Genomic DNA, 19,181 nt, shown 5'->3' with positions numbered 1-19,181 from the left:
AGTGTATTTGAATTTGTAAAAAATAAGGAAAAAAAAAAAGATGATTATTAACGATTTTTTTTTTTTTTTTTTGCTTAAATGATTATAAACCAATTTATTAAGTAGTACTGATATACTAATAATTTCCGTAATAAATAAAGAAGATTAAAATGGAAAATGAAAATCAAAGGGGATATATTTATTAAAAAACGCTATAAAGCCACGGTTTATGAAACGAAGACGATTGGTTCGCTGCTTTTGTCGTTGACGACGAGGAGCATGGGTGAATGAGAGAATTGGATTGAGAGCTTTTTTTCCATGGATGAACCTCGTAAGCATCAGGTAATTCTTCTCCTTATTATTATTATTATTATTATTATTTTTTGTACTTTCTGAATTCTTCTTGCTCCTTTTTTTGGCTAAAAATTTGATCTTTGATATGCTTTTTTGCTCCTCCAAGTTTCCAGAATATCTATCGCAAGGAAAAATTTACCTTTTTTTGTTTAAATTTTATGAAGAAGTGTGTGTGTGTGTGTTTTTTCCCATCAATTTTTCCTGTTCATGAGAATGATAGTGTAAGAATTGAGTGATTAATAATTGGATAAGAGGGGATTTTGGTAATAATCGATTTTGATGGTGGTTGGGTTGGTAAGGTGTCGTTGAGAGGAGCCAGTGCGAAAGAGATAACGAGGGATGCACTTCTTGAGAAAGTTTCCCAGGAAAGAGAACTTCGAAACTATGCCAGACGAGCTTCTGCTGCTGCTATCTTCATCCAGGTTCAAAATTTTGTATTTGCTCACATTTTATTTTATCCTTTTTATGGTTAATTTTCGGACTATAAATTTTGCCATTGGGTATTTTTTTTTTTTTTTTTATTTCCTTTTGTTTTTGTTTTTGTTTCTGTAGATCAAAGACAATATGAGCGTTGTTTAGAATAATGTGCTTTTATCATAATATATAGTTTTTAAACTTAATAAGAAATAAAGGGCATAAGAGAAGTGTTAAAAATGATCTTTTTTCAATATTGGCAGAGAATATGGAGGCGATACAAGGTTTCAAAGGTGGTGGCTTTGCGGCTTCAAGAAGAATGGGAGAACTTTGTGAACCATCATGCTGGTTTATTGTCAGGAACCCAGATTAGCATCAGCATTTTGAGGCCTTTTCTTTTCTTTATTACATGCTTATCTACTCGGCAGAAGAAAATCCGTAACAGAGATGTAAATTGTATGGAGAGGTGCTTTAAAATTCTATTGGAAAGTGTGAACTCTGTTGGTACGCCATTTTCCAAATTATTCATGTATTGTATTTATAATTCATGTATCAAAAACTTCTGAATTTGGGGAGTGCTTTCTAATACCACTTGTGAATTCAGAAACTCTACTTACTATGGCTATTTCCTTTCGATGTAGATTCAAGGAAGAACTATTGCTCTTTGGCAACTGGTACACCTGAAGAGAGAAGAATCTGGAATTATCAGTCTAAGAAGTTGATTTCTCTGTGCCTGGTCATTCTAGCAGAGTTTGACAAATCCTCTGCTGGGGGTCAAAACATTGTTGTTGTCACCTCTTTAGCAATGCGCCTTGTTGTTCATTTGACTGATCTCAAAGGTTGGAAAAACATTACCGACAGTAACCATCAGATGGCTGATACAGCAGTGAAGGATTTGGTACGGTTTATGGGAATTGATGATAGTGGTCTCTATGTATCTATTAGAAGTTACATTAACACATTGGATTTTCCTTTTCCTTCTCAAATCAAAAATAAAGTTCTAACAGATGACAAATTTTTGGTTACTGCAAGCACAATAACTTTAGCACTTCGACCATTTCACATGACAAACTCTAAAGTAAATGCCCCTGGCCTGTTGGATGTGCATTATGTTGCTGAGAAGTACTGTGTGTTTCTACTTACAATTCCTTGGCTTGTGCAACGTCTGCCAGCTGTTCTTGTATCTGCTATGAAGCACAAGACTATCATGTTGCCTTGTTTACACACTCTACTGGTAATTAACTGAGCAAATTAAGCCATATAATGTTCCTTGTATCAATATATTTTATTTGTACATTGATTTTTTTTTTTTCATCTTTTTATATGGGAATATAGTGGCACCTGATGCCAATGGAGTCCTAGTCTCGTATGTAGAATATATTGTTCAAACATGTGAGGACTGATCAAACTATCGCAGGTGATGGCAGATTTTGAAGGAGAAAATATTAAATGAGATGTCTGAGATAAATCAGTCAAAAATTGCATTTTGTCCTAAGGTGATTCCACCAGTAGGTTGGGCTCTTGCAAACATTATAGGCCTTGCAACAGGAGGAGAGAATGATTATACAGATTCTGGAAGGTTCAGTCAAGGTCTTGATTGTGTATCATATGTCCGTGTTGTTATCAATCTCGCAGAAAACTTACTGGCTGGATTTGAACATTTTGGGTGTATCAGAATTGAGAACCACGAAGTCCAAAGTGATGTTGAAACTTTTTCTCAGCCCAGTGATGCAAGATTTTGTGATAGTGATGCATCTCATGGTTCCTTTAAGATGTCATACTTGGACAGCTTTAAGCCTATCTGTCAGCAGTGGCATCTTACTGATCTTTTGGCAATAATAAACAAAGAGTTTTGTGTTCAGGGGTCTGACACTCTGACACAAATGGAAGAGAAGTACTTAGGGAAGTTGGAACTGATAGATATTGCATATCTTTATTCTTACATTCTTAGAATATTTACATTCTTGAACCCAACAATTGGATCTTTGCCTGTCCTTAACATGCTCTCTTTTACTCCTGGATTTCTTGTCAATCTATGGGAAGAACTGGAAAGTTTCTTGTTTCTGGGAGACAGTCAAACTGCTGAAGATCATTCTCTTTGCACTAATAAAATCTCACGGAACAAAAACAATTCAATTTTTCAGAAAAAGCAAAATCAAGGCAATAAGGATGGAACTAATAAATGGGTCAGTGTGCTACATAAATTTACTGGTAAATCGCAGTCAAGTTCTGATTGTACAAATTTGGTTGATAAGCAAGAAAAACCGAGCCAAGTTGATGAGGAATCTTCTGATATATGGGATATAGAACCCTTAAGGAATGGTCCACAATGTATTTCAAAAGATATGTCATGTCTGCTTCATCTTTTCTGTGCCACCTATTCACACATGTTGTTAATTCTTGATGATATAGAGTTCTATGAAAAACAGGTAAATACATTCTGGACATAAAAATACTACTAACATTTGGAGTTGTTGATCATCTACTAATTTGAGAATCTTATTCATGAGCTAGGTTCCATTCAAGATAGAGCAGCAACGTAGAATTGCATCTGCACTTAATACCTTTGTTTATAATGGGTTGACCCGTGGTATTGGACAACAAAATAGACTCGTTATGGATTCTGCCATCAGATGTTTGCATTTAATGTATGAAAGGGATTGTAGGCACAAATTCTGCCCCCCTGTTTTGTGGCTTTCACCTGCTAGAAAGAGTCGGCTGCCAATTGCAGTAGCTGCTAGAACTCATGAAGCTTTGTCAGCTAATGTTAGACCTGATGATCCTTCCACTGTTCCAAGCATGGGTTCTGTTATAACTACTACTCCACACGTGTTTCCATTTGATGAAAGGTAATAACACTCATTTCTTGAACATACTTGATGGCTATAATACCTCTCTGTTTTTGTTGCTCTCTTTGTCTATGGCTATGGAGAATCCATAGTTTTCTTGGATACCTCCAAGGGGTAAATTATATGAACCCATTTCGAGTCCTTGAACAGCATTTAATTGGCTATGGGAAAAAATATTAGACACATGTTTTCACGCCTTCTGTGTTGAAGGTCTGCATGGCACTCAGTGGATTACATTTGTTTCTCCCTGTTGGGTGTAGGTCATTAGTGCAAGCGTTGTTGCATCAGTACTTTGACATGTATATAAGTTGCGGTCTTGACCTAGTGTGGGTGGATTATGCTTTCAGTTAGTGAGTTGATAGTGAAGGTTTCTGGGGATTATTTTTATGTCTATTTCTACATGTTTTATTCAAGATAGTCTACCCTTTCATTATGCATTTGTCAAACCTCCAATAAATTTTTTTTAACCTGAAAGAATTTACTTATATATTTCCTTGCAATGGGGGGAGAGAGAGAGAGAGAGAGAGAGAGAGAGAGCATGGGCACAACTTTCTTCTCTTCATTACCTTGTTTGCTAGTTCTTATACCTTTAAGGTAATTATGTTTATTTACTAGGACTACTTTGATATCTTCACCCATAAATTATTAAAAGAGGTTTTGGTTGTGTTTACATACTGAAGTCTCCCTAAATGTGGTTATTTTCTCAACAGAGTTGAGATGTTTAGAGAGTTTATCAAGATGGACAAAGCCACCCGGAAAATGGCTGGTGAAGTTGCTGAACCCGGTTCACGATCAGTTTCAATAGTAGTTCGTCGAGGTCATATTGTTGAAGATGGATTTAGACAATTAAATGGCCTTGGATCAAAGCTAAAATCACCCATACAGGTTTCATTCGTCAGTGAATGTGGTCTTCCAGAGGCTGGCCTGGATTATGGTGGATTATCAAAAGAATTTTTAACTGATATTTCAAAAGCAGCCTTTTCCCCTGAGTAAGTTTGACATGGAATGTGAATTCAGTTAGGCTTTTTGAGATATTTATCGCTTTCATTAGAAGTCACCTTTGATGGTTATTACCTTTCCACTTGATTAGGTATGGGCTATTCTCCCAAACATCGACTTCAGACAGACTCCTAATTCCTAATGCATCTGCAAGATATCTCGAGAATGGCATACAGATGATTGAGTTCTTAGGAAGAGTTGTTGGAAAAGCTCTTTATGAAGGAATACTGCTAGATTACTCTTTTTCACATGTATTTGTACAAAAACTGCTAGGTCGATATAGCTATCTTGATGAACTTTCAACACTTGATCCAGAGCTTTATAGGAATCTCATGTATGTCAAGGTAAACCTTTGTGTCTCCTTTGCATGTGTTTATGCTGTGTCCTTCCTTTTACCTCTTATCCTTACAAAATGAACTATTATTTAATTTTAACAAAAAATTGTAAAGCTGGCCAACCAAAGTGGATACCTCATAACCTGAAACATTTAAAATAAGGTGCCTAGGTTGTTAGGCACTGTAGTTTATTGATGATCCCACTTGGTGTTTCGTAGCATATTGGTTTATTAATTGTTTGGTTATGTTTATTGTACATTTGTCAAGGCTTTCTATCTCAATTTTCAATTTCTTTGTTTACTTGTTACTACAGCATTATGATGGTGAGGTCAAGGATCTCTTCCTTGATTTCACAGTAACTGAAGAATCTTTTGGTAAACGACAAGTTATCGAGCTCAAAGCTGGTGGCAAGGATGTTTCTGTGACAAATGAGAACAAGATGCAGTACATTCATGCAATGGCAGATTATAAACTTAATCGGCAGGTCTATCATTTGCTCCTATGTAACTAATAGAAGTAAGACTTCTTGAAATATAGAGTTACCTTGTTTCTATGTTGAATTGCAGATACTGGTATATTCAAATGCTTTTTATAGAGGATTAACTGATCTCATATCACCATCCTGGCTGAAATTATTTAATGCAAGTGAATTCAATCAGGTAATTTTCCCTTTAGATATGTATTAGATATTCTCTTGTTGGTCACATGTTTCTGGCAGATATTGTGATGTAATTTTAAGCTCAATCACATAATTATCTAGTGGCAGTTTCAAGGAGTAGTCATTTTACTCTCAAGATGGTAGTTTTATATTATTTGATAGTACTTGGTCATAGAGGTTCAATGTTTGCAGTATGTTTTGCTATAATGGAGGGAGTTTTATTCCCATGAATTCATTCTGTTTTTAGCTGCTGATGCAAAATTTACCACATGCAGTTGCTTTCAGGTGGAGACTATGACATTGATGTTGATGATTTAAGAAAAAACACACGCTACACTGGTGGTTACTCTGAGGGAAGTCGGACTATCAAAATCTTTTGGGAGGTATTGACCCTTCAATTTATGCTATGTAATTTAAATATTTATGCTATGTAATTTAAATATTTTGGGAGAGAATACCTTCAATTGTAAGGAATCACATATGTTGTCCACAGAGCATAAGAGGTATCAGGTAACTTGTAAGTTAGACATGCTCATAGTCTGCTCTCTCTGCAGACTGGTAGTGAATGCTACATATTTATGCTGATTCCATGATTCCTAGGAAATAAAGCATCTAAACTGTTGTGAGGATCAGATTTTTCCAATATATCCCATTCAAAGCATGGATGTTATTCTTTGTCTGTGTCTATGCCTATGTATGTTGTTTACATTGAGTTTCTTTTGGTCACAGGTAATTAAAGGTTTTGAACCAAAAGAACGTTGCATGCTTCTGAAGTTCGTGACAAGTTGTTCTCGACCTCCATTACTTGGATTCAAACACTTGCAGCCTTCCTTTACTATCCATAAGGTATGCTCTTGGTCTTCCTTCTCCATACACATTATAAATGTATTCTCAAGCTTTATTCATCCCCATTCCTCTACAGTTGTTTTGATGATTTTTCAAATAAAATGTGATGATTATTTTCATTCCTTATACATTTGTTCATGATCATAGTATGATGGCTTACAACTTTATGTTGACTGTGTTTTTTGGATATGCATCTTCAAATTAACAAAATATTATAAAACCCAAGGAATAACATAGAATCCACACTCAAGTTTTTTAAGATGTGAAGTAGACTCTTAACTATGTATTTCCAGTTACCACCATAGCCAGTTGACAATACTCTGAAGTAACTCAAATTAATTGAAAGCAGAAGTAAGTCTTGGTTTTTATCTTAAATAGGTTGCATGCAATGTACCTCTTTGGGCAACAATTGGAGGACAGGATGTTGAACGGCTTCCATCAGCCTCAACTTGCTATAATACTCTCAAGGTATTTTAAGGCACGATGAAGAGCTCTACTAAAATTTGTAATGGTACTCCACTAAGCTTACATATTAATATCTCCTATGCGGCTTCTGTTTTCTTCCTCTGAATGACTTTGCAGCTTCCGACATACAAACGTCCTAGCACTTTGAGAGAGAAACTTCTATATGCAATTAGTTCCAATGCAGGATTTGAACTCTCTTAGATATCACTTCAGGTGAGTTTGTTCTGTTATCGTCCTAGATCCCTACTTTCATTCCACACCACAGTATCTTTAATTAGTTTCATGGTAAAACTAAGATATTGTTGCTGATGCATATGAATTTCATGCCATAAAATAATTGCACATGGGTTAATCTGAAGGGCAAGGACTAATCATAATAATTTTCTTATCCACTGCGCTTTAATTTTGATATGGTCCCCAAAAAAAAATAGGAAAAAAAAAAGAAAAATTGTAATTGGAAAATGATACAGAGGCTTGGAGGTGAATAAAGTTAAAAAATGTTTAAAACATGTACATTCTTGATCATTTAATTTAAAATGCTTGATAGATCATAGATTATTGAGAATGCTTATATTGCGCTGTAACTTGCATTCAATAGCTTCAGGACCTTTTATTGCAAATTCTCAAGTTACTTTGAATTAGACACTTGTAAAGAAATCACATTGTTAAGACAAGGATCAAAACATATCAACTTCAATAGAAAAGAGCAGCATCTACATCCTTCTTTCATGTATTTGCTAAGGAGGCTTGCAAACATTATTCCATAAGGAAACCAAATTATCAAATTACGGCCAACAAACTAACAGATATGTTTCGAACGGAGGAAAGAAGATGATTAAAATAGATTAATGACCTTAGTTTTTCTTGCTATATATAACATTATAAGATTAATGACGGTAGAGTAGTGATAAACTCCACCTGTAGAACTAGTTTCAGGATATAAGATCAAAACCTTGTGAAAGTAGATTACCAGCCAAGACCTCATTGGCAGTTTCAGAGGGATGGAATCCATCCCAGAATATGTACTGTGTAGCATTAGAGCATGTTCCTATAGATCTGGAGTTGCAGAGCAGGGAGGTTTCTATTGTACCTGTTCCACAGCAAGCCCTTCTGGCCTCGGAAAACCCTGTTGCATGAATTCACCGTAGATGGAAATACCAGTCACAGTTTAAATTGATAATCTATAATTGATTTTGTAGATATTCGGTATGCATGATCTCAACCTAATCAGTTTAAATTCTCTACAAAATAGTTAACAACAAAGCACATCTTTGAAAAAAATTGTGAAAGCTATATTTAGTTTTATGTGAGTATTTATTAAAACCTATTTGTAACTAATTTTTGCAGAGAAGGTGTATTACCATTATCATCGGGCCTTGAGATCATATCCAAAAGAGGGTGGTAAATATCAAAGACCACAAGCTTGAGACCTGGAAGGTTCCGCAAAGTTTGAGATGTGCTGTTTAGTTTATCGTTGAAGGAAACTGCATCACGATTTAACCTTGCAACGCACTGGTTGCTTCCTCCTCCAAATAGGGTAATGGCTGCTGGCAAACATCCAGTTGGCGGTAAGCTTGTCACGCCAATCCGTCTTGCACCCAATTGATACAGATTCTGTCAACAAAGCTTTCCATGTTATGAATACCAATGGTTTTGAAAAGACGAATTAATGAAACTGATTGCTGCATATGAGAAACCTTTATTGTAAATTTACAATTATGGCTGTGCAATACAAAAAACTGTTATGGGTGGGTCTGACGATATTCCTTACCTAAAAGAGAGAGAGAGAGAGAGAGAGAGAGAGAGAGCTTGTCATTTTTTAAAATTGCTTAAGAAAGTTAACCTGTTTGAAATGTTTTTTAATGATATACAGAATACTTGTCCAACAATTTGCATTATGCGGAATTGAACAGAAGCATCCAATTTTTTTTTTTTTTTTTTTTTGCCCCCTAATGATTATGACGATCGTATTTCTTTTATGCACTTTAATTTGATTTTTTGCTTAGATTTACACTCTTTAATTCATTGCATATGATTTTACTTTCTATAACCCTGTATACTATAAACAACTGCCACGACATAATGAGATGGTAAAAAGATAGAGAAAATAAAATTTAAAAATATAAGGACTCTGTAGAGAAACCCGAATGAAAGTAGAATATGATCCAAGGATGATATCAGAAAACTGATCGGGTGAGTAAGCTCCATTAAGGAGGGGATTGATGTAGTAATTCTGAATGAAATCGCTACTCCCTGCACTTAGAAGGTGGATAGCACCAGCGAATATGGCATTGGCTTTATCTCTTCCCACCATATTCACCACTTTACTCTGATACTCCCTGTAGTAACTCAGCTGCTGGGTCAGTGGAATGGCACCCTACAAAACCAACCAAATCACACTCCATTATTATTGTATATATACACATGTATTTATATATATATATATATGAGCGAAAGAGAGATACTTTCAGTGCTTACATATAACCGGGCTGTGGTATCGTAGTAACCAGAAGCAGCTGAGGCAAAGTTGGCACCTGTCAAAAGGTTATTGCCCCTTGCTTCTTGGCTCAGATGAGCGGGTGGATACGACGAGAATCCAAGGTACTCAGCTGTCCATGAAAAAGCATTATATATATAATACTGAACGAAAAGCTCACCAGAGAGAAACAAGAAGAAGGAACTTAGAAAAATAACCGGTAAAGTCTGTGGCCAGCTTTCCATTACAGAATCTCCCAGTTGGTCTGTGAGTAACAAAGTCTCTTCCATATGGAGGAAAGTTTGCCTTGACTAGTGTAACGAGGTTGTTATTGTTTCCCACATCAACTACAGAATCCCCGAAGATTATAAGAGCAGGAACAAGAGGGTCTCCATGAACAACCACCAAGGAAGCCAGAAGAACGAAGTCCAAAGAACCCAAGAATATCCTTGAAATCTCCATTTTTTTTACTTTTTTGGTTGTTCCAACAGTAAAACTCACTGGGGTAGAGACAGAGTTGCTAGAAATTGAAATGAAAGAGGACAGGTGAGAGGTATTTAAGAAGGTGGGATTCTGTAACCAACATTTTCCAGGGTGACATAACTGTGGAAGATTATGCTTCCAATAAACATGTTTAGCACCCTATAAAGCTTATGATTTTTGTCCTGTTTATCAGTCCGTTTTACCGAAAGCATCATCATTTTGTCTTTGTGGGTTTTGTTCTGAAGAGCTGACAATGGAATTTGTTAAAGAATTTATATACTTCAAGAAAATTTTGAGTAAAGTTGGGACGCTTACATTCTCAATTCACGTTCTGCATAACACACCAAGTGAGTGCCGTGTCTTGAGCAATTTGTTCTCCATCTCTTCCATATCTTCAGCAACTATTTTGTCAATCAAATTTTATTTTCCAAACCCATTACTGATTAGCTTAAGTGAAAGTAAAAATAATATCCAGTTAATGTGAATATACTTAGATTTCTCTCTCTCACTTTGTAAAAATTCAATTAAAAATTATTTCTTTCACTCCATTTTTTCTTTTTCCAATGCTGTCACCATACATAATGATTACAATAGAATTATGATTTAACATTCCACTAAACAATATTCATGATTGTTGACCCATCTTTCCCACTACGTAGCAAGGGTTAGGTTTATGGTATGGCGTTAGTGGCAAACTAAATACTGCACAGCGTCTTTATGAGGAATTTATGATGGAACATTTTTTTTTTTTTTTTTTTTTTGTCTTCGTAAACGAATTTATGAGTAACATACATGTACTATGTACGCATTGAAACTTTTTTTCCCTCCATGAGAATGGTGGAGTGAATGGACCTCCTCATAGATTGTATAGTGTGCTTTTTTAAGCCTGCATTCAGTTTATTTTTCCGAAGGGAAACGCAATAAGGCCAAGTGTCCATCATTTTCTTTACTCGGCTTGCCTGATGGGGTATAAGGGGTTACTTGGTGGTTTATGGTCTCTTTCCACTTTGCATTGGGTTTGGTGGAGTGGTCAGGAATCTCTTTCCACAAGGAAGATTTTAGCTTAGTGCCCCTCGGGTGTGTTGCATAAAAATCCAGCAAATTAAAATAAATAAATAGGGGGAAAAAAAAAAAAAAAACCGAAACCAGCAAATTTAAGTACATTCCATCGTGATTCTTGAACTATCAGAGCCATTTGTTTAATGGGATTGTATTGCACTGAGTATTATTTTATGTCTAGTACAATCTGTTTTAAACCAAACTCAATTTGAATGGGTTGGATTTAAAATAATCTAGTCTAATCCAGAAGTAATCGTTTCAATTCAAATATAATGAAAACAATTAAGCATTGAACCAAAAAAGAAAAAAAATAAAAAAACTAAGCGCACTGACTAGAAGAACGATAAATACTAAGCCCATTGACCACGAAAAATGTTAAATTAAGAGAACAAAGCATGTATTGCCACATTATTCTGTAATTGATATGATATGACTTACTCAGCAAAAATATATATATATATATATATGATATGCTGTAATGATTGTTAATTTACAATAACTACTCCCACTTCCGACTTTTTTTATATTTTTTTGGCCGAATACTTCCACTTCTGATTTACCGAAACTCACACGGGACAACAATATTTTAAAGATAAAAATGCCACTTTGCGAGACAACCAGATTACACGTCCTCTGATTTACCAAATAAGAGTACACGTCGCATTACCAAACAGAGTACAAGTCCTGTGTGCTGAACTCGTCACTGCTAATCGGCAACATTTCCACCGCTTTAAACTGATAAATATGCGTTTATTAATTTCACTTGGGTAAATTCGATATATATTACAGTGGATTACTATTACCAAAAAAAGAGAAATATATTACAGAAGATTACCAAACCAGTCCAACATAAGGAGAACTAGTCAAGAGAGCCCCTTCTAGTTTAATTGAAATGCCAAACTAATTATATCTAACAAAACATGGAGGAGAATCAAATAAAAAATAAACGAAACTAAAAGACTAGGAGAAAAACACCCACGACTCGTTTCTCTCTACCGATGATAAGGTTTGAAATGCCTTTGCTTCCCTTGCATGACTCCCTTTGGAAAGTAAATCCCAACCATAATCAGATATATCTGCTTGGCCAAAAACAGAGATGCCCAAATCAATGCATCAAAAGCCTGAAATCAGTGTCCTGGTTTACTACAACAAAATCGTAACCAAGACCTTTGGCACGGACATGGAACTCTTCCATCTCCATGCTTGGAACCTGGATTCCAACCAAAACATTTGCACCAGTTTCACCCTGTTGAGGAAACAACGAGAAGAAATATCAGGTGGTGATCATTTAAAATATAATACATACACAGATAAATCCATATATAACAACCCAATTAAGATATAAAAACTTAACATATTTGGATGCTAACCTGTCCACGATAGTGGAACAAACTAATATTCCAACGAGGACTGAATACATCCAAGAACTTCATCAGAGCTCCAGGCCTCTCAGGAAAAACAAAGCGACAGAGAACCTCATTTTGAACATCTGTTCTCCCTCCCATCTGAAAGAAATCCATAACATATTAAACTAAACACCATGGTGCAAGCATGTACGCTTATAGAGGAGCAACTTATTATTATGTTCCTACTAACACGATTGACTCAATTTAAATGATGGTTATCCCATATTCAAGTTCAAGAATATAAAAATGAGAGTAAGCAGGGGATTCATCCTTCTTATTTCTCACATCTTTTTTCCTTTATAATGAAGAAAGAAAAAAAGGGAAAGGGAGAGGGTTTGGGTCTTAATATCTACTTCACTTATGCAAATGAATAGGCCAATTCAAAAAAATTTGATTCCTTGGGCAGAATGTAAACAACATTTTTCACATATCGGTGTCATACTGTCATTCTGTCAAACAATGCAGAGCAATAAATGAAGAATAAGATGTCCAACAAATGTCAAAGGTAACTGAAAATTAGTGTGGCAGACATGATATGAATGTCAAAATTAAAAGCTAGTAACGTTATTTTTTAGTAAAATGGAGATCATAAAAAAAGAATATGATTACCAAGTAACGTAAATGATCTTTAACCAAGTCACTTTCTGTCAGATTATAAGTTTTAAGTTGAGAATACTCCATTCGCTCTTGCATTGCCTCGAGTTCAGAAGCTGTGTGCACACCAACACTGCACAAAGTGTAATAAATAAATAGATCAAATGTCTCCCTTCTTACGTATACCAAATCAACTCTTATTATCTACCAATTGTAAAATCAAATTCCTGGATCATACAAATTGAAGCAGTTCTTAAATTGTTGATAAGAAAAAGGAAACCCTGCTTATAAAAATCTTCAATTGAACTGATCATCAACAAACTTAGCATCTTATGATGATCAATAGAAATCACCAAGCTTACCTGTACAGTACAACAGCCCCCTTATCAGAGTTGTATCTATATTTAAATTCAGTAATATTCATAGGCCCCACCTGCCAAATTAAATAAAACAGTCAACACCACAAACAAGAGAGCAGTTTGGTAAAGACAAGCTAATTAAAGGCTACATTGACATACCAACTCACAAAAACTTTTGAAGCTCCCAGGCTCCTCTGGTAGAACAGTTGCAAGCACCGCCTCTTGTTTCCGACCAACATTAGCCAGTTCAGTTACTATCCTCAGTTTATCAAAATTCATATTTGCTCCACTGGTTATTGCTACAACATTTTCACCTTTGAGGCCATAATATTTACAGTATGCTTCAGCTCCAGCAAGGGCAAGAGCACCTGCTGGTTCCAAAATGTTCCTCTTCTCCTCATACATGTTCTGCAAAATTAACACCAAGATGGGTTTTTTCAAGACTTATGATAAGTTATGTTGCTGGAGATCAATTTAGTACGAAATACAATAGCACAGGATAATCCAACTAAAGCAGACAAGAAAGAAACCAAGGTTGCCTAATTAAACAAGAACAAATCTACATATAAAACAGATATCTCAAATGCCAGAAGTGGGCCGTACAGCAGATGGGCCTTGCTATGACATTAAAGCTTGACCACCCCAAGAATTACAAGAAACATCTAATAAGGTGTACAACAAATCAGATACCCATTAAATGCTTTCTACGTTCCAATCTGTTTAGGTGTGTATATAAGACAACTAATATGGACAATCTGCATGCCAAGAAACAGAAGTAATGCCTGCACAAGCAAAAGCCTTTTCAAATGCATCAATTTCACCACAACCTAATTATGTAGACTTCAGAATCCCCTAAAATCAAATTTCCTCGCCCAGACCCATTGTAGCAGTGGGTCAACAACCTTGACTGATAATGCAAAAAGAAGTTTAAATTTCTCATGCTTCAGATTTGCATCATTACACCATGTGGGAGTACGAAAGAAAAAGAATAGCACATATTAAAATTAAGATAACAACCAACATCAAGGCTTTGAAACATGAAAAAAGCCTCACCTTTATTGAGGCACAGATAGCATCACGGCTTACAAGAACTACACCATCTATCAATTCTTTACATATGTGGAAGGTTTCTTCCCCAACCTCTTTAACAGCTACACCATCTGCAAATCCTCCAACCTTATCTAATAACACTCTCTCACCATGATGTAATGACAGCGCCATTGCATTTGCATCGGAGGGTTCCACCCCAATAATCTTTACCTGAGATGAGGAAAGATGGCCCAATTAGCATTTTAGATTATCAAAGATTATTACTAAGTGAAGGCTAGACAAAAGATTTTTTGTACAACTTTCTATAATTTAAACGTTTAAAATTTGAATTTGCAGATAAATTGTCAGAAGAGCAAGATGACGTTGTGATTAAGTAAGAATTAGCACAAAGAACCAAATGAGATAAGCTGAACCATAAAAATTATCATATTTCCTAGCAAATCAACAGAGCAAAATTTTCAGTATAACAATACTATAAACCGATTGCCAGGGTAAAATGCAGGAAGTTAAAACGTGATAAAGGAGATATGATAATTTGTTAATTTCCAGGAAAAAAATTTTCATGCTCAGAATTATTCCCAAGAAAAAGAGCATAGCTTCAAAAAGGTCATTGTGCATAAATTAACATCAAAGAAAACCAACAAACCTGAGGGGAGACCCTCTTTACATATGCAGCAACACCAGCTATTAGCCCACCACCACCAACAGGCACGAAGATGGCATGCAATGGACTTTGGATTTGGCGTACGATTTCCATCCCAACCGTTCCCTGGCCAGCAATGACATCGGGATGATCAAAGGGAGGTATGAATGTACGATCCTCCTCTTCGCACCTCTTTTTAGCATAAGCTTGTGCCTCATCATAAGAATCTCCTACAAGAACAACTGTTGCACCCAATCTCTCCACCGATTGCCACTGTAGATGGGAAATACAAACTCAATAAACCTATTCTTGCAGAATAGTTCTAAACAGCTAATTATCAAACAGAAAATAACCTTAATTTCTGGTGTAGTGACAGGCATAACTATCACTGCATCACAGTTTAATCTCTTGGCAGCCAATGCAACTCCTTGAGCATGGTTTCCAGCTGAAGAGCATACAACCCCTCGGTCCAATTTTTCCTTCGGAAGTTTGGCCATCATATTATAAGCTCCACGGAGCTTAAATGAGAAAACCTACCAATCAAACATCGAGTAAATAACTGCTGGACTACAACTTCCTTTTTCTTTTTCTTTTTTTTTTGGGGCCTAAAAAAAGAAAGAACACTAATTTTGGTGTCATTTTTGTTTGGTTTTATAGTTCAGGCTAGTCAAAATAATTAAAAATTAATTTTTTTTAAATTTAAAATTCAACTAAAAATCCAGTAAGCAATCAAAAACTTCTTATTTAAAAAAAAAAAAAAAAAACTGCCAAATCCCCAATCTGAAACTTGGTGCAGAGTAAATCTAACTTCTTTTTCCCTTTCTGATTATTTAACAAATCAAATAATGCATATATTTATAAATCCCAGCTGTAAAACAATAACAGATACTCACAGGTTGCAAATCTTCCCTCTTGAGCCAGACCTTGACGCCCAACTTCTCAGAGAGTTTGGGGGCAAACTGAAGGGGCGATTCAATGGCGACATCGTAGGCCTTGGAAGCAAGTATGTTGGTCAAGTAACCCATGGCATCGATAATGCCATTGCTCCCATCAGCAACCGTTCGGTCCGGTACGGCCCCAAGGTAACCGGACGGATACTTGAGGGAATCGGGTGAAACAACCAGCCTGGGAGGCGGAGGAGCCAAAGAGCTCTCCGACGCGTCGTTTTGGCGGATAGTGACGGCGGCGGCGGAGGAGGAGGAGGAGGAGGAGGATGAAAATGAAGGGCGCTTTGAAGAAATCTCGGCCGCCGGCTTGGAAACCGTGGCGGCGATGAAGGGCTTGAAAGGGTGGATATTCTTCTTGTTGTGGGTCCCACTCAGGTTCAAGGACGTGAAATCCGGCTGTTTCGGCCGGAGGAGATGTGAATGGAGAGGACCGGTGAGGCGGACCGCCTCCATTTTTTCTTAGAGAGAGAGAGAGAAAGAAAGAAGAAAATACGAACAGAGAGTGTTTTTATTTTTATTTTTTCTTTTTTGTTTTTTTGAAGAATTGAAAGAGAAATGTGTTTCGCGGGTAGACTAGGAAAAGGAGATATAAAAGACTAGGGAAACAGAGGGCCGGGCTTTTTATAAATCATAATAACTGAACAACATTTTATAAGACCAACCTGTCAAAGATAGACACATCATACATATTTGGACCTGTGTGAGCAACTGCAGGTGTCTTTATCAATGCTTGTGTCAGCGAAATATCAGACTCCCATGTACAGGGTAAATGCATTTAAATCCCCTCCATCTTATCAATAATTATATTTTATAATATTCATTAAAAAAAAAATTTCACTTATAATTTTTAACCGTAATAATTAATTAAAAAACTAATAAATATGTTTTAAGAATGATTTTTCTGAAGATAAAATTAAAAAAGTATAAATAAAATTTTCGTTTTAGAAGGTAACGGATTAAACTTTATCTAAAAATGTATTTTTAATGATATAATTAGTGTTCACCAAACCAAACTTATAAGGTGTTCATATATACTTACCAGCTTGTTTACTAAATTGTTTCAAAATATATATATATATATATATTTCCCAAATAATGAGATATAAGTGACCTGTTATTATCTTATGGTTTTTATTGAGTCTCATCTATTTTTTATTTTTTTTTTGTTAATTTACTTACCTATGTTTATATTATATTTATTATTTTTAATTAATAAAACAATGGAAAATTGGTAACGTACTCTAATATATAATTTTTAGGATTGGAATTATATAAGTTTTATTTTTATTATTATTTAATTGTTAAATAAACAAAAAATCATGTCCTTTTTAAATTTTGCTTCCCCAATTTATCGAAAAAACGACAAGAAAGAAAATTTATGAATTGAAGGAGGGCGAAGTTAAACTGGACTTGGAGTGCAGTACTAGGCTTTTGGTACTCCGACTGTTAATGAAGAGGTCGGTATTTACTTTGCATCTGTGGTCTCGGTGCATTCACCATCCAAAGTTGGTGGCCGCTTTTGCAGTTTCTTTGTTGACTTGTCTTCTTGTGTATCACCGCATCACTGCATCGTCTATATTTCTCATTCTTTTTTTCAACTGGTCTATACTCTACTCTCCCGCGTATTAAGTTACATAGGCAGTGACACAAATGAAATCAAACATAGTTGTCCCATTAATTAGTTCAAATCATTTCATCTTATTTGTATAGGAATTCACCACCAAAAAAAAAGGAAAAAAAAAAAAGAAAAAAAAATATTTGTGTTCGGAATCTTTGGAAGGAAATTTCACAGGAATCGCTTTGAATGTTTGTTTGATGTTACTTTGTTTTTCTCTTTGGTAATTGTTTGATGTTACTGTGTTGGAAGCACATTTTTATGTATAAAAAATATGAAAATGCATTAGCCAACTCACTCACGGAAGTTAAAAAAACACAAAAAAGCAATGCATCTTCCACATAGCTCTTTCTTACCTAATGATATTTTGTCCTTTTGCCTTAAAAAAAAAAAAAAAAAAAAAAAAAAAGCTGGTGAGGTTTTTGGATGCAGATTTCAACAATATAGTGTACAGACAACACGAAATCCTACAGAAAAAGACCAAAGCAATTAGTGTATGGCCTCCAGTCCGCCAGCCTACATCAGAATCAAAACAGTTGTTTTTTCTTTTGTCTCATTACCCAAATGTTTATTTCCCATTAAAAACATATGGCCTTATATCACAACTGACAACCCCCCTCAATTTTCTTTTTTTTGGTCATAACAACCCCCCTCAATTGTTAAATAGTAATAATAATAATAATAAATTATGACTTTCTAAGCTACATCTTGGTCTATATATAAAACAATAAATATATATATTTTTTCTTTTTATATATTGTTCATAACACGGTAATATAGTCCTGAATGTGACAATAATTAGGGTTTTCGTCCCTGCAGCATCCAAGGGGCGACGCCCACCAACCTTGACCATGCTGTGTGATTATTCTCTTTAATATAATTATTACTATTTTAATTTTTGTTGGACTTAAACTTTTTTAATGGGTTGAAGGAGGGTTTATGAAAATCCACTAGACTTAAAACTTTATGATGGGTTGACGTATAAGTGATGACTATGACAGGCGATGGGATTGATAATGACTTTTGGCGGCCCATTGTTATACTAGGCCCCATGTCCAGTTTGTACAACTGAAGAAAGAGAAGCCCAGTCCAGAGTCATTTACCTTCAACTGTGATAAAAGCCCAAAATTAGATGTAGTGGCCCAATGATATCATTGGGATAGACGGGCTATGCTATCTCAACTAGGACCTGTTCAAAAACAATTTCATTGGAAATTTCTTTCTGAGGAAATTATTAAATAATTACATTAAATTTTGGATATGATTGTAAATTATAAAATAAATAATAAATCATCTCCAAAATTTAATTATCCAACTTTATTTACATGGAAGACAGAATGTGTCATTTACAATCTAATAATCAGTTAACGTCTCCTACAACTTGATTGGATTATGCAAGAATGTAATGTGGGAGTCCATTAAGACGTGCTAATTAAACATAGGCCCGGAGAATTTGAGTTGTTATTTCTTTGTACTGTTTCAATTTTCCACTCTAGCTTTTGACTATTTATGAGGATAGTTCTTAAGTTTGCTAATTGGGTTTCTTTATTTTATTTTCTTCTGAAGGTTCAGTTGGCTTTTCTTCGTTATGTATGTTTCTTTTGATCTTTTAGCAAAACAAAGTCAAAACTTTAAAAAGTTTGCAGGAAA

The 19,181-nt window shown here is 35.3% G+C and overlaps 3 protein-coding genes across 5 annotated transcripts; 1 reads left to right on the top strand and 2 right to left on the bottom strand.

The window, feature by feature from the left end:
* The first annotated feature begins 158 nt into the window (after nucleotides 1-158).
* On the top strand, nucleotides 159-8,384 carry LOC107432043 (E3 ubiquitin-protein ligase UPL7). 2 transcript variants are annotated; one of them, XM_016043096.4, is made up of 15 exons: nucleotides 159-321; nucleotides 633-755; nucleotides 1,011-1,251; nucleotides 1,389-1,981; nucleotides 2,175-3,176; nucleotides 3,262-3,596; nucleotides 4,307-4,585; nucleotides 4,687-4,939; nucleotides 5,244-5,414; nucleotides 5,497-5,589; nucleotides 5,864-5,971; nucleotides 6,318-6,434; nucleotides 6,813-6,902; nucleotides 7,017-7,112; nucleotides 8,247-8,384. In XM_016043096.4, exons 1-14 carry the CDS (start codon nucleotides 298-300, stop codon nucleotides 7,098-7,100), a joined length of 3,513 nt encoding a protein of 1,170 aa, XP_015898582.3. In that variant the 5' UTR covers nucleotides 159-297; the 3' UTR covers nucleotides 7,101-7,112; nucleotides 8,247-8,384. The 2 variants fall into 2 exon arrangements, 1 of the variants encoding a protein (XP_015898582.3); XR_003053250.3 differs by lacking the exons at nucleotides 5,864-5,971; nucleotides 6,318-6,434; nucleotides 6,813-6,902; nucleotides 7,017-7,112; nucleotides 8,247-8,384 and having other exon boundaries at nucleotides 4,687-4,929.
* Nucleotides 7,562-10,324, bottom strand: LOC107432044 (GDSL esterase/lipase At5g03820). Of its 2 annotated transcripts, none has more exons than XM_016043099.4 (6): nucleotides 10,174-10,324; nucleotides 9,594-10,105; nucleotides 9,378-9,508; nucleotides 9,043-9,276; nucleotides 8,261-8,513; nucleotides 7,562-8,025 (listed from the first exon to the last, which is right to left on the bottom strand). In XM_016043099.4, exons 2-6 carry the CDS (start codon nucleotides 9,835-9,837, stop codon nucleotides 7,832-7,834), a joined length of 1,056 nt encoding a protein of 351 aa, XP_015898585.3. In that variant the 5' UTR covers nucleotides 9,838-10,105; nucleotides 10,174-10,324; the 3' UTR covers nucleotides 7,562-7,831. The 2 variants fall into 2 exon arrangements, with proteins under 2 accessions (XP_015898585.3, XP_024922498.3); XM_025066730.3 differs by having other exon boundaries at nucleotides 9,594-9,895; nucleotides 10,174-10,321.
* A 1,322-nt stretch (nucleotides 10,325-11,646) lies between these two features.
* Nucleotides 11,647-16,515, bottom strand: LOC107432042 (threonine dehydratase biosynthetic, chloroplastic). Its single transcript, XM_016043095.4, has 9 exons — nucleotides 15,863-16,515; nucleotides 15,323-15,502; nucleotides 14,973-15,242; nucleotides 14,330-14,536; nucleotides 13,436-13,684; nucleotides 13,280-13,350; nucleotides 12,933-13,050; nucleotides 12,288-12,422; nucleotides 11,647-12,163 (listed from the first exon to the last, which is right to left on the bottom strand). Exons 1-9 carry the CDS (start codon nucleotides 16,367-16,369, stop codon nucleotides 12,023-12,025), a joined length of 1,878 nt encoding a protein of 625 aa, XP_015898581.3. The 5' UTR covers nucleotides 16,370-16,515; the 3' UTR covers nucleotides 11,647-12,022.
* Between the last annotated feature and the right edge of the window lie 2,666 nt (nucleotides 16,516-19,181).

Source organism: Ziziphus jujuba, chromosome 11, assembly GCF_031755915.1.
Source record: "Ziziphus jujuba cultivar Dongzao chromosome 11, ASM3175591v1".
Lineage (NCBI taxonomy): Eukaryota > Viridiplantae > Streptophyta > Magnoliopsida > Rosales > Rhamnaceae > Ziziphus > Ziziphus jujuba.
Note: the sequence above shows the minus strand (reverse complement) of the source record. Positions and strands in the feature narration are given on the sequence as shown.

Bases quoted from the DNA above. Each gene is read 5' to 3' on its own strand.
- LOC107432042 (XM_016043095.4), bottom strand. From the start codon at position 16,369: ATGGAGGCGGTCCGCCTCACCGGTCCTCTCCATTCACATCTCCTCCGG. The intron at 15,243-15,322 runs GTTATTTTCTGT...TCCCATCTACAG, and splicing joins TCACTACACCAGAAATTAAG to TGGCAATCGGTGGAGAGATT. The intron at 13,351-13,435 runs GTATGTCAATGT...TTAATTTGGCAG, and splicing joins TCAAAAGTTTTTGTGAGTTG to GTGGGGCCTATGAATATTAC.
- LOC107432044 (XM_016043099.4), bottom strand. From the start codon at position 9,837: ATGGAGATTTCAAGGATATTCTTGGGTTCTTTGGACTTCGTTCTTCTG. The intron at 9,509-9,593 runs GTTATTTTTCTA...TTTCATGGACAG, and splicing joins GCTGGCCACAGACTTTACCG to CTGAGTACCTTGGATTCTCG. The intron at 8,514-9,042 runs GTTTCTCTACAG...CTTTGTTGACAG, and splicing joins CATATTCTACTTTCATTCGG to AATCTGTATCAATTGGGTGC.
- LOC107432043 (XM_016043096.4), top strand. From the start codon at position 298: ATGGATGAACCTCGTAAGCATCAG. The intron at 4,586-4,686 runs GTAAGTTTGACA...CCACTTGATTAG, and splicing joins AAAGCAGCCTTTTCCCCTGA to GTATGGGCTATTCTCCCAAA. The intron at 5,590-5,863 runs GTAATTTTCCCT...TACCACATGCAG, and splicing joins ATGCAAGTGAATTCAATCAG to TTGCTTTCAGGTGGAGACTA.